We start from the raw sequence: 18,015 nt of genomic DNA, 5'->3' as shown, positions 1-18,015 counted from the left end.
ACCTGGCAGCCAGTTTCTAATCTCTGTACGATGTTCCCAATGGAGCCGGTCAGCACTGCGTTGGGCTGGAGGCCACATGTCCCTGTCAGCTGACTGCCAGGCATCACCCTGCGACTTTGCAACAGGGTTGCTGGAGCTTGACCTCATTGAGGAGGAGCTGCTGGTGAACATGAAAGACCCGGAGGGGCTGCAGACACCCTGGAGGTTTATGAGCAAAGACTGTACCCTCACGGAGTCCCCATGTGCCCCAGCAGCCCACCTCGCTCGCCCTTGTCTGAAGCCAGGTGACCACTGACCTCAGAGAGCCATGTCCTGTGCCTTCAACCTCAGAACGAGTAAAGCCCGACCCTAGGCCTTGGGGTTAGCATCAGTCACCAGGCTGACACAAGGTGCGTTCCTCCACGGGCCCCCAGGGGCCCCAGCTGACTCTCACACAGACGGCTCACCGGACACATCTCTGAAGCAAGACACAGTAATGGGTCCCTGAGCACCCATGTGCAAAGGCCCAGAATCCAGAGTTACATTATTTCATGGGGCCACAGGGACAGTGATGCAGCCACGCACCTGTAAGTGGCAATGCCCCAGAGCCTCCAGCTGGGCCCTGGTCCTCACAGAGATCCTGGAGAGATGGAGACAGGAGGGTCATTGCTGAAGAGACGTGGCCATGGGGGCAGAGGCTGCAGGGATGTGTTGTGAAGCTGCGGGAAGGGACCACCAGCCGAAGGCCATGGGCACCCCAGCTGCTGGAAGAGGGGAAGACAGGGAGCAGCCCTGCCGCCACCTTGATCTTGGTCCCACAAGGACCTGCCCTCAGCCTCTGACTCCAGAAGCCTAAGAGAGCCCGTGGAGGCTCAGGCAGTCCTGTGTCCACAAAGCTGTCCTTCTGCCTGGCTCCCGCCCCTCTCCAAAGACTCCCAGGCCTTGGGCCGAGGTTCACGCCTGGACCTCCTAACTTAACATCAGGCCTGGCCTAGGCAAGAGATTCGCAGGAAGAGCTTTCCAAATAGGTCTTCTGGTGGCAAGAAGGTGTGTGGAAATGCGAGTCTGGCTCCCCACTGATGCCCCACCCAGAGCTGGTGGCCGTCTTCTACCAACCACCCTGTGGCCAGAGGCCCATCTGCCGTCATCACTCAGGGCTCCCCACCCACCTCTGGTCTCTGATATGGGTGCCAGAGGCTGTGCCGAGGGTTCGGTGAGCCCGGAGTGTGTAGGGCTGTGTTTGCACAGCAGCCCAGTTCGAGGCCTGAGCCCTGGCCTCCTGAGTCAGGCCTTCCCTCCCCACAGGGGCCGGGCTCGGGAGGAGGGCATTCTGGGAAGTCACCTCTGCAGGACCCTGAAGTCCATGGCTTCAGTCAGGGGCCACTTCTGGGAGGTGCAGGCTGTGGGACCCACCTGCTGTGGTCAATGCCAGCTGCGGGCAGCCCAGCAGTGTCCCAGGAGAGGACGAGGGAGTGCCTGGCATCCCACTGGCTCCTTTGCCTCTTTTCCCAGGACCAGGGACATCTCCCTCTCACCACCCCCCACTGTCCCCGTGTGGTCACAGCAGCTCACTCCTGCATGTGCCTCATGCAGCCCTGTCCACCATGCACATATGGGCTGCACACAGACATGGGCTCTTCTGTAGAACTGCATCTATGTTCAACAGGAGTTGTGGGGCCCACAGCAGAGCCCCCTGCCCTGGGTAACTTGCACAGATGCCAGCCTCCCCTGGCCTCCCGAGAGTCCAGGTGAGAACACCAGGCATCCCTGGCAGGGTCCCTTCGAAGTGCATGTGTGAAGGTTATGTCCCTGAAGGGCAAGGGGCTTGGCTCCTGTGAGGGCTGGGGGGCCCCATCCTGCCGAGCACCTGGCTGCCCGAGGGTCTCTCCTCACACTTCACGTGGCAGCAGGGCCTGCTCTGGGGCCTCCAGGAAATCGGGAAGCCACTGCAGATGACAGTCCCCAAACTTATGTTACGTGGAAGTGTGTGAGTTTTGGCAGCTGGTCTAATAATGAGCCCAGGGGTAGAGGCTTAAAGCAGCACAGATGTACTTTCCTGTAGTTCTGGAGGGCAGAAGTCTGAAACCCTCCCCTAGGCTAACCTCGGGGTGAGCTGGGCTGTGCTCCTTCCTCCTCCTCCTCCTCCGAAGGGAGAATGCATCCCTTGGCTTTTTCAGTTCTAGAGACGCCTGCACTTCGCGGCTCACAGCCCCTTCCTACCTCTGCAAAGCCAGCAGGGCGGTGCCCGCTGGCCTCCCTCTGATCTGGACCCCGGGGTATAGCGGGCCCACCCACCCATGCAAGGCTTCCGCCTCCAGACGCGGCCCTCAGTCCAACCTGCACAGGCCCCTTGTCACGTCCATTCAGCTGGCCTGAGCTTTCTGTGCCTCTGCCCCTGGAGGGGGAAGGAGACGGAGATTAGTCTCCTAAATCTGGGCCTTCGCAAATTCCTTCTGACCAGCAATTAAAACATGTGCTTGCAAATTCAGTATGTGGTGTCCAGGCTGCATATTACCTTGAATCCTCTGAATTTACCACGCATGTGATGCACGCCTGGGCAGGGGAAACACTGTTGAATACGAACCAACGGTTTCCTGGTTGGCCCTAATATTGGAAACAATGAGTCTTTATTTGTTAGAATCACCTACTGACATATGACGGCTGAAACGCTACAACCTGTAGAATTTGCTTTCGCTAGAGGACAGGCTGAGGAGGCCAGGGATAGGCTCAGGGGCTTGTGGCACCTCTGTCTACTGCGTGTGGGGAGGGTTTCAACGAGGAGCAGAGGAAGGGCACACACACGGGCTGACGCGTCAGCTCCCATCCACCCCCCCCCACCTCCAGCTCCGCTTCCTGGTGCTCAGGGACCTGTCACCAGGTCACCGTGTGGAGAACATGGCATTGCCTGCCAGCCTCAGGGCTCCCAGCCACGCTCCGCCCCGGCTGCCCCAGGCTCCAGGCTGGCCACGCTGCTTCCTTGGTTCCAATGTCATCGCCTAGGCGACCAGGACGCTGCCGCCACCGACGGCCTGCCCAGCCACGAGCCGTGGGCCTCCCGGCGGCCTCCCCTCCACACCGACCTCCACCTTCGGGCCCCGGCTCCGCCAAGGTAGGCTTGGGCTCAGCCTGGCCCACCTCTCTCAGGCCTGAGCTTGGGGTCCTGTCACGGCCTCCCTGCCCCACAGGAGCAGCTGCTTAGGGCCACCCCGGAGTGCAGAGCCCCTCCCCGCCGCCTCCGCCCTGGGGGCACAGGCAGGAGACAGGCAGGTGGCCAGGCCGGTACAGGGAGGCCATGCCATGGTTCCCCAAATAGGGCTCGAGCGAGGAGGACCAGTGAGGCTGTTAGCACTTTGGAGAGACATCTGCTCCCAGGGGTGATGCAAATGGCCCGGGTTGGGGGGGGGCAGGCCGTGGGGGTGCAGAAGTTATGCTGGTGCTGCTGCCTCCACCCCTTGGCCTGATGGGAACTCTCTCCACTTCCTGCCGAGGAGGCACCGCCCACCCAGGCAGGAGGCCACCCCTCCTTAGCTTCTTGGGGCCACTTCAGCTTCATTCCCCCAGGCTCCCCCACACCACGGGCACTAGAGCCCGCCCTGCCCCTCTGCTTCTCCTGCCGCCACTGGGGAGGCCTGGGCAGCAGCAGGTCCACTGGCCACTGCTGGGGTTCCCGTCATACCCGCAGAGGGACTTTCGGGGGCGGGGGGGGTTTCTATGTGAAGAAAGCAGAGTGAGCGTGCACCGCGTGTGGAAGGGCATGGGGGTGCTCAGTGGTGGTCCGGGCCCCTCCCTTCATGAAGGGGAGCAGCCTTCGGGGATTGCTCCTGCATGGAGGAGGATGTTTGACCAGAGATGACTCAACTGCAGGTCCGCAAATGCCCCAGCACCCAGACAGACCACCGTGCTTTGCACCCCTGCCCAGCTCAGGGGTCCCGCTAGCTGCCCTTGCATAGCTGAGTCATGTGTGTAGGTGTGACCGTCAACACCTTGCAGGTCAGAAGGCAGAGGCACCTGCACAGGCACGAAGCTGGGAGCAGGCTGCTGAAGGCACCTGCCTCTGTCACTAGCTGGAGGTTGACTTTTAAAGCACATTAACCGCCCTGAGTCAGTCTGGAAGGGGGTCCTGGGGGAGGACATGTGTCCTCATCCCCCCTGCCCCTCTGCACCCCCAGCACTGCCCATTTGTTCCACAGTCCCCCACTTCACCTGGACCTTCCTCTGGGCTCACCAGCCCATGCATGCCTGCCAGGGTGACCTTCCCCACGAACATCCCACTGTGCCCCACTTGAGCTGAACCCTGAAACTTACTCCCTGAAGTCCCTGGGCTCAGGGCCTGTTGTGTGGCTTCCAGATGATCCTGGCCCTTCCCCGGCCCACCTTGCTATTCCTGCCACCCCTACGTAAAGACAGCTGGGGCCCCACCCCATGGTGCCCAGCCTCCCCCAGCCCTCAAGCTCAGCTCAAGCTCAGAGTCAGCTTGGTAGACCAGCACATGGCAACCCAACATGGGTTCCCATATCTACCCTCATGCCAGCTGTGGCCATGGTCCACACCCCTTCAGGGCACCCCTCATGCTGGGCAGCAGAAGCTGGTTTGCTTCTCTGACTCCCAGTGGAGGGGGCTCCTGGAGGGAAGGGGCTGCCTGGTGGGAGCCAGCATAGGCTCAAACCCAGCCTTGGCACTTCCAAGCTGTGTGGCCCAGGGCAGGTGAGCTACCCTCTCTGTGCTTCTGTAGGAACATCTGGAGAGTGGGGCTGCAGCAGCACTTCCCTTCCTACAGGGTTACTTGGAAGATTGAGGTCGGTGGACACAGAGGTCTCCGGGCCGGGGCTGGCACAGAGAGTGGGCAGTAGATTCTAGGTGCCACTATCAGAAAGATGCCCCCAAGGCCAGGTTAGGGGATGGGGAGGAGCAAGTGGGGCAGAGGCACCTCTGTGGGAGGCTGATGGATGATTCTGGAGAGAGGGAGGGAGGGATGGACCAACATGACGGCAGTGCAGGTGAAGTCCTGTCAGTGTGCCACTGACTTGGGGGCAGGGAAGGTGCAGAATGTAGGGGTCAGGCTGAGTGTCAACAAGGGAGCTGGGTGCCCAGAGCATGGGAGGCACAGGGTCTGCGGGGTGGGGGTCTCCTCCTGGGAATGTGAGAGTGTCCAGAGGAGGCTGGCTGATGGGATGACGGTTTGGGGGCATGTCCAGAGCACGTGCTTGTCTGGGAGACAGAAGATTCTGGAGGACAGGGCAGACACCTCCTGTGGTGGCACGGGCCTGTGGACATGTGAGCCCTTGGGGCAGAAGCAGGGCCGGGGAGGGGAGGGTTTCAAGAGATGGACAGAAAGGACTCCAGCCCTGTAGGTGAGGGGATGGTGTCTGGTCATTGGCACCAGGCTCCCTGGTGACCCCGTCCTGGCCGTCCCCCGAGAAGGCAGCTGTGTGCCCACATGGGGCCTGTGCCAGTCACCTGCTCTGACACGTACTGGTGGCCACCTCAGTGTGCCGGGCAGTCCTGGGCCTGGGGCTGCAGCAGCCGCCAAGCCCTGAGGAGCTAACACCTGCTCCAGGAAGCCGGTCTCCAGTGCAAGCTGCTGAGGCCATTCTGAAGGTTTCTCCTGTGGTGGGACATTGTGAAGGTGCCCCATTCCTGGACCCACCAGGGTGGGGGGACCTCTACGAACAAACCAGGGACAGGGCAGCAACAGGCCTCTCTGCATCGCCACCCCCTGATCAGGGCTCCGCTCACTCTGCCTCCACTGCCACCAGAGTCTAAGTGACTGCTGGTCGGCTGCAAATCCCCACAGTTTCTCAGGCTCCTAGTCTGTCCGGACTGCTGCCCTGCTGAGTGCATTCCTTTCTTCCCACACGTGGCGGGGAAACAGAGGCTCAGAATGGGCAACACACCTGTCCAGGGCAGAGCAGCAGAGGTGGACTGTGTGGACGTGGATGGAGGAGACGGGGCAGGGGGTGTGGGGCCAGGCGGAGCCCAGAGCAGGAGACCGGGGGACGGAAGCTGTGTGGCTAGGCCTGACCTGCACATGTTGTAGGGGGCAGGGGCGGGTACTGGAGGAGGGACGCTGGTAGGACCCCAGAGGGTAGGGTGGGCCTCACTGTGGGTGGGGCTTTGAGGGGCTGGGTGAAGAAAGAGGCTGGCAGGGGACTTCCCAGGCAGGATGCATGGTTGCAGGTGTGGATGTGCAGGCTGGGGAGGGTCCCGTCAGGGAGAGGTGGGGTCAAGAGCAGGGGTGCTGGATACTGCTGCGTTTGACGCTCCACCCCAACTGGCTGTGTGCCCTTGGGCAGGTGACCTCACTTCTCTGTGCATGTATCCATGCTGTTAGTAAAATGAGCTGCAAATTTGCTGGTCTCACAATGTCCCTGGAGGATGCTCTAGTGGTTAGCAATGTTTGGGTGTTGGGGCGGCCACTGCTGGGTCTGAGGCCCAAATGCAGAGCCCTGCAGCCCTGGGCTGCTCACTTTACACTGTTTCTTCTAGAAAGGCATGAAGCCCATGTGGTCAGAGGGCTGGCACCGTTGTCCTGCCTCACATGGGTGCTGAGCCAACCCCTAGACTCAAACCGGAACTGCTGGCAACCCCACAGCCCTCCAAACCAGGCCCCGGTGCCCAAGGAAGGCCATGTGGACCCTGGCCTGGCTGCAGGAGGAGGCCATGTGGCAGAGGCTGGCGACCTCTGGGGGAAGAAGACACTGGCCATGAGAAGCAGCAGGGCCAGGGGATCTTTGGGAGCAGCTCTGGAGTCTGCCCTCCACCCCCCGCCCCCTCTGAGAGGGCCCTGGCCCAGGAGGGAGGCAGGGCAGCTTAGTTGGGTGCCTCCTGCCGTTTTCATATTTCACAAGTGAGCCCTGGCCCAGGCCTGTGGAGGCTAAATTTGTCTCTCACCCCCCAGCATGGGCCAAGGGGCAGCCAGGGGCCGTCTTGGTGATGTGAGGCCCCTGGGGGGCCATGGCCTCCCCACCAGGCCCTGCTGGACCCCATCTTTCCGCAGGAGGTCGTGGGCACAGATCTGGCCAGCCCTGTCCTGCCCACCCAACCCCACCCTGAGTGGCATGTGCAGCCCAATGCTCCTGGGATCATGTGGCCTAGGCTACCAGCCGGAGGGGTGGGCAAAGGTGGCAGCTGTCCTTGCTCCCTGAGGAGGGAGGCACTCTGCGCAGTGACCCTGACTGGGTCCCCTGCCCTAGCCACACCCCACACCGCAAGGGTAGCCCCTGTTCCGGGGGGTGGTTGGGGCAACAGAGGCCTCTTGACATCAAGGGCCTGGGGAGGCTGGGCCCTGGCTATCTGGCTAAAACTGGCCAGGCCACTGCCTGGGGAAGAGCGCCGTTTTGCAGAGGGGTTGCCTGCCCACTTCGTCCCTGCCTGCTGGCCACCTGACCCCTCCACCCAGGTAGGGGGCCTTCTGGGCACCAGAACATTCCCATCACTGGAGCAGCGCTACAGGGCTGATTGGAAGGGGCCCGGGAAGGCCCGGGGGTCCCTTCCTGTGGTGATCTGAGTTTACTGAGTGAAAAAGGCAGATTACAGTGGAAAATTGACCCCGTCGTGCCCGTTGTGTCAGAAGAGCAGTGGAAACAGAGGGTTTGAGGGTGGGGGTGGGGTACTCTGGGCCTTTCCCCACGGAACTGTGGGGAGCTGCCTCCCACCCTGAACGCTGGCCCCCAATGGCCAGGACGGAGGGTGTGAGCCCCGCGCTGGCCCTACCTGTGCTCAGGCCAAAGGTGTGCTCCCTGTCTCAGAACCCTGCCAGCAGTGGGCAGGACGACCAGGCCCTTGCAGGTGTGTGGGGGCAGCCATCCCCGTCACTGGAGCCAAGGGCAGGAGGAAGGACAGGGATACAACTCTGCCCAGCCAACAAGGCTGTCCTATGGGCCACACAGTGGGAGCTGTACCACTACCTGCTGGGGGATGGACAGCAGAGGAAGAAGGTGTCCTGATGAGGGATCAGGGAGGAAGGTGGCTTCCTCGGAAGCTGGGCCTGCCCGGCCTGGGAGGACACAGATGGGGCAGGGGGTGGGGACACATGGGGACGGGGCAGGGAGGGGACATGGAGACAGGGCAGGGGCAGGGAGGGGACATGGGGACAGGGCAGGGACAGGGAGGGGACATGGGGACAGGGCAGGGGCAGGGAGGGGACACGTGGAGACACATGACAGGTGGTGTAAGCACCCAGAGGCTCCGTTCAGGGCTTGGCCAGCAGCAGCTGGAAGCTGTGGTGTGGCTCTGCATCTCCCCTCTGGCGCTGACCCCTGTTCCAGAACATTCTCTGCTGTGGGGAGACTGCTGTGCGCTGTAAGGCATTGGGAAGCATCCCCTCCCCCAGCAGCGGTGACAACCGAAAATGTTGGCAGGTGTTGCCAAGTGGCCCCAGCTGAGAACTTTTGAGTTGAGGACTCAGAAAACCCGTGAGTCACATCGAGAATTTGGGGCGGGGAGGCTGCGCCTCCATTCTGGCTCCAGGCTGTGCGGTGCCTGCAGCCCACCTGAGCTCTGTGGGTTCCGGGGCGCTTCTGGCCCCACGGTGCTCTCCGACTCACAAATACTTGCTGGAAATTCCTTGAGGTGCAGCAGGGTGACGTGCTGAGGGTCAGCAGCGCCCGCCGCATGGCCCCGGCCAGGCAGCTCAGGGGAGGCACACAGCGCCCTTTCTGGGGGTGCCTCTGCGGGGCGGTTCTGGGGATGGCACGCCCCGTGCTTCCTGAGCCCACAGCCTCACAGCCCCAGCACCGCCCCGAGCCCCGTGTGCACCTGGGTCCTTGCGAGGTCAAGGCCAAGTGAGCGCTCCCTCCAGGACAACTGGCTGCCCATGGAAGACCCCGGGGGCCACAGACGCGGCTGCCCTTAGCAGCTCTATTGCGACCCAGAGGTCCCTCCCCCACTACACGTGTGATCTTTAAGATGATCTGCAACATCTGCAAAAGCCGTTGCCGTGAGGTCCAGGAGCCATGTTTCCATCGTGAGCCTGTTTCCAAATATAAAGTGGGGTCACTGGGGCCATTGGGTGTGCCTTCCAAGGAGCTGTTCTGTTTCTTATCTCTGCTGTCCTTTTGGCCAAAATGCTGCAGGAGGTACAGGGCAGATCCTGGCCCTGCCCTGAGGATAGAGGAGTGGGGCCCTTGGGGTCGGGGGCAGGTGCCAGGGAGGGGCCCCGATTCTCCACCCGACAGCAGCACTTCCTCTTTCTCGTGCCCTTGCAGGAGCTCCTGGTGCCTATGGGCACAGGGTCTGCAGCTCCCTTGACTCAGGGTCACGGGGGCCTGGCTTCAGTGCCACAAGCTCTGGGGAGTGTCCCAGGGATATTGGAAATCGTGGAGAATGTGGCTTCCTGGTTCGGCCCCAGGGCATCCTGTAAGTAAGGCAGGGCGGGTTTCCTGAGTGGAAGCCACAAGTGGAGGCTAGTGACCACCCTCAGGGTGGACACTGAAGGACCCTGTGACATGGGGGAGCTGGGCCTGTGTGAGGCTTTCTCCTCGAGGGACTGTCCCAGAGTCACGAGAATCCCCTGGTGCCACTTAAAGATGCAGATCCCTGAGCTCCCACCATGGGAGCCCCTTGGGGTGAGCCCCAGAACATGCTTTTTTTTTTTTTTTTTTAAGATCTATTTATTTGTTTGAGAGAGAGAGCACATGCGGGAGGGGCAGAGGGAGACGGAGGGTCCACGCTTAGCTCAACCCCATGATCACAACCTGAGCTGAAACAAGAGTTGGATGCTCAACCGGCTGTGCCCCCTGGGTGCCTCTGGAGTGTGCATCCTGGTTGGGGTCTCTGAAACTGGATGGCTCCCTGCCAAGGTCTTCGGGCGCAGGGTGAAGCCCCTTCCAGGCCCAGCCCCCTGCTGCAGGGCCTGTGCCCGTGGTGGAGTATGGAAGCCTGGACAGACAGGCAGGGATGGTGGGGAGCACACAGCGATGTCAGCCCCACACGGGGACGCCTGGCTACGTGTTCACAGAGCCGGCCCCAGGCCAGGGGCCCAGTGGACAGGAACAGGCATGCTCAGGCCTCGACCTCTGTGTCTAGAGCTCCTTCTTAGACAGACAGATAGCTGGGTGGAGGGGCTGGTTTGACTGGCACCTCTGTGCCACAGGGGGGCCTCCGAGCCGGTGCTGGGAAGGGGCCCACGGGGCCAGTGCTTCTAGCCCAGGAGTGGCCATGCAGCGGCCTGTGGGGGACAGGCTGGGTCGGGGTGGGAGTGGGCCCGGAGGCCACTTGGGGCTTCATCCTGAGAGTAAGGGGCAGCCTGCTGGGGCGAATGGTTAGTTAGGGAGGGCACAGCTCTGAGGCTCTGCAGGGGCCAGGATGGACCCAAAGGGGGCCTGGCCTAGGCAGGGGTGATGGGAGAAGGGGTGATGGAGGAACAGTGGGCACGGGGTCCTGGGTTTGGGGGTAGTTTGGTGCAAAAGCAGCGGGACCTGCCGAATGCAGAGTGCTGATCCTGCAGAGGTGGGTGAACCTGCATCACCCCTTCCTCCCCACCCGTTGCCAGGAGCCCAGGGACTTGGGTATCACTTGGCTTCCTGTTGCCTCCTAGTGTGGCCAAGCGGCTCCATCTGCCCTGTCCTCTGCCCTGCTGTCACGGAGGGCGGGTGTGCCCCCAGCCAGAACCAGCCTGACTGGGTGCAGATGGGGCTGCAGCAACAAGGGTGGAGGGCAGACACAGTGGTGGTGTCCCCTGGCAGTGGGTTCCCTCAAGAGAGAGGTGCAGGGACTGGAACCAGGGTGCTGGGGCAGTGGTGTCTCCTCTCTTCCCTGTTCTCCACAGGGGCTCCCGGGGCTGTCTCTTGGACCCTGGGCTTCAGAGAGGGAGTGTTTTCATTTCCCTGCAGCGGGTGCAGTGAGTGCCCAGGACATGCTCTGCAGCAGGATTCTCCCCATAGGCTACCCCAGCCTCCCCGTTTTTTATTTTTTTTATCAAGGTGAAATAAACTAAGCCTTTTAAGATGAACCATGCAGTGACATTTAGTATAGTCACAATGCTGTCAATGTCCACCTCCATCGGACTCCAGAACATCCTGCCGCTTCCAAAGGAAACCCCATCCCCATTCCCATCACTCCCTGTCCTCCTCCCCCAGCCCCAGACCCAGCGACCTGCCTTCAGTGCCCTCAGGGTTTGTCTGGACACTTTGTTAAGTGCAGGCCCGTGGGGCCTGGTCCTTTGTGTCTGGCTTCCCTCCTTTGGGGGGTTGTCCTCGAGGCTCACGCACCCTGTCGCAAGTGTCCACGCTTTGTTCCTTCCCGTGGCCAAGTGCTACCCCACTGCAGATGGGCCACGTGTGTCTGTGTCTCTCCATCTGTCTGTCGGTGCACATCTGGGCTGTTGGCATCTCTGGGCTGCCGTGATTAGACTTGCAGGGGTGACCATCCTTTGGATGGTCCATCTTTAAAATGAAGAGGGCACCCAAATGGCCTGGGTGAGTTGAGCGTGTTGTCAGCACACGGTGTCCACACCAAGAGGCCACTCGACTAATACTCCCTGCTCGCCCAGAAAGGACCAGCCGTAGGGAACGTGTGAGGGCGGGTTTCTGCCCAGCCTCAGCTTGGTGGCTGGCCCCACAGCTGGGCAGCCGGCCCTGTTCTGCCTCCTAAGTCCACCCCTAGCTCCACACCCCGCACACAGCTCTACTGGGCTTTGGGCAGCTCAGCCTAGGGAGGGAGTGACCTCCCCAGAATAGGAGGCATGCAAATTGGCATTGCCCAGCCTTGTTAAACTCTCCAGGCAGGGGCGCCTGGGGGGCTCCACCAGCTGAGCATTTGACTCTTGGTCTGAGCTCGGGTCACGATCTCAGGGTCGTGAGATAGAGCCCTGTGTTGGCTGTCCAGAGTCTGCTGGAGATTCTCTCTCCCTCTACCCCTTCCCCTCCCCTGCTTGTGTTCATGCATGTGCCTGCATGCTTGCTCTCTCACTCGCTCTCTCAAATAAATAAAATATATTTTTTAATACTCCCAAATCCTTAAATCCTTCTGGGTAGATCGTGTGCTGAAGGTGCACATGTTGCAGGGGTGGGTAGCTAAGTTAATTTTGAATTCTGAGGAAACCACTTGGTCATTCCTCTGCAGACAGCAGTGCTGTGTGACCTCAGCAGGTCATTTAACCTCTCTGAGCCTGCGGGAGGGTTGGTTTGGGGCCAGTGCTCTCTAAGCCGCCAGTCCCCGGCCATCCTTGTCCAGCCCGCCCCAGCCCTTGGGCCTCCTTTGCCAGTGCCCAGCCCCGCCACCGAGGCAGCCCTCCTGGCTCGTGCCACTCTGCTCCAGAGACCGGTGGCCTGGCACGTGGCGGCCTCAGGAGAGTGCCCAGACCTCCACCAACGCCCGCCTACCTGGGGACCGAGTGACAGATGGTGGGTGTGCCCTCCCTCCCCCGATGGCTGTGGGCAGGTCCAGGCCTGCCTGCTTGGGCAATGCCAGGTGGACGGTGGCCAAACTGATTCCCCCGGCCCTTTGCCAAGGACCCGAGGGTGGCTCGGGGAGACACCACTGGCGGAGGGGAGGGGTGAGTAGGGCAGGCTCTGGTTTCCTCCGTTCTCCACCACTGGAAGTCAGGAGCCCCAGCTGTGCCAGGCCTGGTCCTGGGATGGCAGGGCCACTGTAGGGCCGCTATGGGGTGGGAGCTGGGCATGGTTGCTCTTGGGAGAGGAAACGCTGGGGACACAGGTCAGCCTGTCTGGGCACCAGATCGGGCACCCCAGTCCCTGGGCATCCCCTGTGATGGGGGGAACCCACGGGCAGTTGTCCCGCCCCAGCAACAGCTTCACGGCGCTGGCCTGGCCTTGCTCACAGGGTTGGAGTTGCTCTTGTGTCCAGGCTGCAGGGGAGGACCCCGTCTTTGAGGGGGAAGCCATCTGATATCCTCTAGCCCTAGGACACAGCCAGCCTCAGATCTGGGGCTCGGCTCCAGCCTCTGGACATGCCCTGCACAGGCCCCTCCTGAGAGTGGGTGACCACTGGGGCATCAGAGGTACCAGGAGCCCTCAAATCTGACTTGAGCCCTGAAGGCTAAGCCGAGAGACAGTTCATAGTGAGAGTGGCCACACGTGTTTAGTGTTCCTTGTGATCCAGGCACAGCAAGGACCTCAATTCAAGCTCCCAAAGAGGCCTGCAGCCTCATGGAGGGATGCTGTCACCCCCCTCATAGGTAGTGGCTCTGAGGAGCCCCTGCTGCCCAGGGCACCCCCTCCCAACTGGGGGCTGGAGCCAGGCCCGCCCCTCTGCAAGGTGGGGTTCTGCCGAGGAAAGGGGAGGATGAAGTGGGGGGTTGAGAGGTGTTCCCTCCTCCTCATCGGGGTGCCATCGATGTCAAAGTGTTGGCCTGCCCAGTCCCTGGGGATGCCTAAGGAGGGCAGAGGCCGGCCTTCCCAGAGCACCCATGTCCTTCTTCCCTCCTCACAGAGCAAGCCGCCCTCGGGGCCAGGTGCAGGGAAGATGTCCCAGTCCACCGCCAACGACGAGGGGGCCACGTTCGAGCACCTCTGGAGCTCCCTGTGAGTACTTCCCTGGCTGCCAGGGACATGGGCTAGGTGACGGGGAGGCAGGGGCTGCTGGCCAGGGCTTTCTCCTGGGGATGCAGGGTCAGGGTCTGGGCTCGTTCCTCCGACCAGCTGGCCTGAGATCCAAGGGGCAGAGCTCACACGTGTCCATGCCTCCCTGGCAGCCTCGCCTGCAGAGGCCAGCAGAGGAGATACACGGTGTGCTGAAGGGTTCCTATGGGCAGAAAAGGCAAGCTCCCCAGGAGCTCTGGGCCAGGGCGGTCTGGGACTGATGGTTCTGCCCCTCTCTTCCCAGGGAACCAGACAGCACCTACTTTGACCTTCCCCAGCCAAACCAGGGAAACAGTGAGGTGGTGGGCGGCGCAGAGGCTGGCATGGATGTCTTCCACCTGCAGGGCATGACCACGCCTGTCATGGTAAGTGGGGCTGCTGTCTGTGGAGGTCTCCGGGTGGGGGCAGTAAGTGTGGACCATTCTGCCGGGGAGCCTGCAGGGCAGGAAACAGGCTTCCTCGGCAGGTTTGTCAGGACATCTCAGCTGCAAGGTAGAAAATATATCAGCTCATGAAACTGTTAGTCCAGGGGTAGGAATGGATTCAGACATGGCTGGATCTAGGTGATCAAATGGCTGTCTCTCTGTCTCTCGCTCTGCTTTCTCCACTCCATGGTGGCTGTGTTCTTAGGCAGCCTCTAGTCTCTGTGGAAGGGACCAGGCCCCACCAGCATCTCCCTTCCCGTCGGGAGGACCCTCTTTGCTGGTAGTCCAGCAGGCCTGCCTCTCACTGGTCTGAACGTGGTTTGGTGCCCACGTCTGGGCCATTCTCATGCCCCTGAGCAACCTGGGTCCCCTGGGACAGGGGCGGGATGGAATCAAGGGGAGTGAGAAGAGAGCCCCAGAGGGAGACCGAGCTGCTGTTTCCAGAGGAGGAACCGGCTGGGCACATGCAGGGATAACTGAGGCCTGACCCCCTGTTGCCCTGTCTCAGGTCTTCCCGCCCCAGGCATTCCTCTTGGCAAGAAGGCAGGGTTATGGTAGCTAGGTGGTGGCCATGTCCCTGCATCTCTCTCTGACCGCCCATTGCAAGACCCTGTGTGGTCAGTGGAGGGTGCAGGCAGGCCGAAAACAGGGACGGGGTATGAGGGCCCTTGGCCCCAGGGAGGCCCCAGCATCCCTCCTGCAGTTGCCCCCTTGGGACAGCCACTGCTAGACTCCTGGGCTGCTTCATATCCCCAGATGGGAGCTGTGCTGGCCACTGGCCTCCCCGAGGCCCAGCACGTCTGTCTCAGGGCATCAGCCCCAGGCCAAGAGCCAGGGCACAGGAAGGAGGCTGAGCTGAGAACTCTGGAGGCCAGGAGAGCCTGGCCCCCTCCCTGCGTCTGAGGAACCCTGAGCATTTGGCAGCCGGCAAGGGCCGTGTGGGCTCCAGTCGAGTGAATGAGCAGAGTGAAGCCAGGAGGCGGGGGCATCCTCTGTGTTCTCCATGGTGTCTATTGAAGACACTAGGCTAGCCCAATGGGACTTGGGCAGTTGCAGCCCAGGGCTGGCATGTGGTGGGCAGGGAGCCCCGTGATGGCCATTTCTTGGAAACTTTCCCACTGGGTCTGAGGAATCTGCCTGCCTGGCCCCGGCGTCCTGCCCCACTCAGGAGACCATTGGGGTGAGAGCAGCTCGCCACATTCAGCGCCTGTTTATTCCCACTTTATGGCTGGGGAAGCTGAGGCAGACGTGGGGAAGCGTCGGCCTCAAAGGCTAGGGTGCAGAGGTAGAGCTGTGTCCTGCCCCTTCAGAACACTTCCTGTTCTACCTGTGGGGGCCACGGTCCTGGCCTCTCCCCTCCCGGGTCCCCCTCCTGGACCACAGTGTCCTCCACAGCGAGCCCCGCAGACAGCTCCCGATGGATCCAGGGTTGTGGGTGGACCAGCCTTGCTCTTCGCATGATGGCAAGACACATATCAGCGACTTTGAACAAGGGTCTTGCTGACAGGGCTGGAGGGCACAGGGCAGGCCAGGGGCCACACAACCAGGTGTGGGTTGGGGGGGAAGAGAGCACACAGATGGGGTGGAGTGGCTGCTTTTACTGGGGGGGCAGGGGGAGGACCTGGGGTCTTGGGGGCTCACTCTTTATTGGTAGATATCAGATATCAAAGCCCGGGCAGGAAAGCAGGGTCACTCAAGTGGTCAGCTTTCCAGGTCATTCAGGGCTTTGTCCAAGTGGAACCACACGGTGGGGGCAGGGGAGGTGCTGGCTCTTTCTCTAGCTGGGCAGCAGGCCATACGTTTATTCTGGATGGGGGTCTGGTATGTAACTGCCTCGGGATCAAACATCAGGCACTTCGGTCACAGTAGAAAAGCTGGCTGCCAGGCACTCATGCCATCGACCCTGTGGAGGCGCAGGAGGTCCAGGGAGGGGAGACCCTGAGTACAGTCTCCTGAGAGGTCTGTGTCCTGAGTCTGGGAGCCCCCCACCCCCCCAGCCCAGCTCACTCCACTACCCCAGCGTAGGGAGGGGATTCTGTGCTGCAATAGGCAGGAGGGGCTCTAATCTCCCACAGGGTGGGTGCCCTCCATGTCCACCCGGAGGATGCTGGGTGCTGAGCACGTCTGTACTGGCAGGGAGGGGCATGTCTCTCAGCAGGCGTCAGGTAGTGAGGACGTGGCCTCCCCCCCTCAGGTGGGGACCCACCTTCTAGAAGTCACGCTCGAGCCACCTGCATGCAAAGCTCCACTTGCAAAGGTGGGGGTTCCCCGGGGCCACCGGGTCAGCCTCGTCCTGCCCCGCCTGGTCCCGTCGCAGCTCAGACACTGGTCTGTGGCAGCACCATGCCGAGAGCCTGCCTGAGCCACTCTTCACCCTCGCGTGGCCCGAGGCGGCCCAGATGCAGAGATGGAGGCAGCTCAGCAGCTGGGTCAGAGCCAGGTGCCCCGCCGTCCCTCTGTCCCACCCAGGGGCCCCTGCCCAGTGTGCCCAGGGGCCCGGGCCAGTGCAGGTGGGAACCCCTGGAGCTTGCTACCCCGTGGTGCTGTCCAGCCCAGCCTGGGAACTCTCTCCACCCACGGGCTCCAGGCAGGTGACCTTGGACAAGAGGCTGCCCAGGCCAGGCCTTGGGGCAAGGAAGCAGCTGAGTCCTTCATTTTCTGCCAACCCTGAGGCTGTGACTCGGCTGGGTGGAAAGGCCTGCTGTCCACTGGGCTGATGGGGACCGTCCTTGAGTGAGGGGACATTGGTCCTCTGGGGTGGCACTTCCCACCGTCTGGAGCCTTGGGGCCCTGCTGGTTGTGGGGCAGATCCCGTCCCACAGGTTGTGCAGGTTCCTGAGCACTGCCCCTGCCACAGTCAGACCACAGTTGGAAGAGAGGCCGCGGCAGGCCCACAGGAGGCCCTGAATCACTGCCTGAGTGGCCAGTGGGGACAAGTAGGACGGGTAATGGCCCACCTGAGGAGCCAGGCTGTCCCGGAATGCATCCCCCTCCACCTTGAGCCTCGGTGTCCTTGCTTATGAAGCGGAGGTGATGGAGCGTGTGGGCCGGAGCACAGGCCCTGCCCAGCTCTGCAGGAAGGGTCAGTCATCGTCCTCGGACACCCTCCTGCCACATGGGGCCAGCCGAGGCAGCTGAGGCAGGCAATGGAGAGGACAGGCCCCAGTAGGCCAGCAGGCCCCTTGGCAGACCTTGGAGGAGTCCCAGAGCAGAGATTCTTGGGGGGACAGTGAGCTCCCGGAGGTCACTGCTGCCACTGCCAGGGTCCATAGGGCTGAGAGGGCCCAGAGCGGGCTTCCTGCTGGGAGGCCCCTGTGGGTGTGGGGAGCCCCCAGACCCGTCCCGTCACTACCCCTTGTTTGCCAGGTGATGCATGTGGCTACCTGGTCAGCCTCAGCAGGACTGCAAGGACGAGGGTGGTACCTGGCCATGGGGAGTGCGTGACAAAGCAACGCTGTGCAGGGGAGGAGGGACCAGGCTCCGTGTTTAAGAGCACTGTGTCCCCGAGGACAGAGGGCCTGGGAGCAGCTGTGCCAGGGATGCCCTGGGGCCTCTGTCGCCACTTGCCCTCCTTGGGGTTCCTGCAGGAAGAGCCCCCGTGTCAGCCTACCCCACGTGGCTCACTCCCCAGCACAAGCCCTCAAACAGGCCTCCCATCTCCCACCAGGGGAGGGTGCATAAAAGCCAGGTCCCTGGTGTCCCCAGAGGCTCAGGGGGAGGGTTGGCTGATGCCGTGAGAGGCCAGTCTTGTGGGGTCTGCATGGGCCTTGAGGCCCCCCGCTACCTGGGGGGTGGGCACAGACGGGATGAAATTCTTCGTCGTGAGTGCCCTGGGCATCCTGAGCAGGCAGCTGGAGTCCCAATTCCCCCTGGACTCTGCAGGCGCTGGGCCTGAGCTAAGAGTCTGCGTGTCCCCTCCGAGTCTCAGCGTCCCCTGAGGACAAACCAGGGGTTGGGCTCCCAGGGGGGCCCCCTCCCAGCTCTGATGATGCACGCACAAGAAGGAGAGGGGGCAGGTGCCCAGCGAGGCTGGCTGGCTTGCCTCCCTCCACTGGCTCCTCCCAGCTTCC

The 18,015-nt window shown here is 62.0% G+C and overlaps 1 protein-coding gene across 7 annotated transcripts in view; it reads left to right on the top strand.

The window, feature by feature from the left end:
* Window positions 1-18,015, top strand: part of TP73 (tumor protein p73) — a 63,204-nt gene that overhangs the window by 6,994 nt on the left and 38,195 nt on the right. For 3 of the 7 annotated variants that reach the window (XM_072819957.1, XM_072819958.1, XM_072819956.1), the window contains 2 exons: window positions 13,372-13,463; window positions 13,765-13,885. In XM_072819957.1, coding sequence (XP_072676058.1) covers window positions 13,405-13,463; window positions 13,765-13,885 — 180 coding nt within the window. In that variant the 5' untranslated portion in view covers window positions 13,372-13,404. Of the gene's footprint in view, window positions 1-3,065; window positions 3,089-9,216; window positions 9,337-13,371; window positions 13,464-13,764; window positions 13,886-18,015 lie in introns of those variants that run through there. The other 4 variants (XM_072819953.1, XM_072819952.1, XM_072819954.1 and 1 more) reach the window with 3 other exon arrangements.

Source organism: Canis lupus, chromosome 3 (assembly GCF_048164855.1).
Source record: "Canis lupus baileyi chromosome 3, mCanLup2.hap1, whole genome shotgun sequence".
Taxonomy (NCBI): Eukaryota; Metazoa; Chordata; class Mammalia; order Carnivora; family Canidae; genus Canis; species Canis lupus.
The sequence above is the reverse complement of the archived record's forward strand: the minus strand, read 5'-3'. Positions and strand labels throughout refer to the sequence as shown.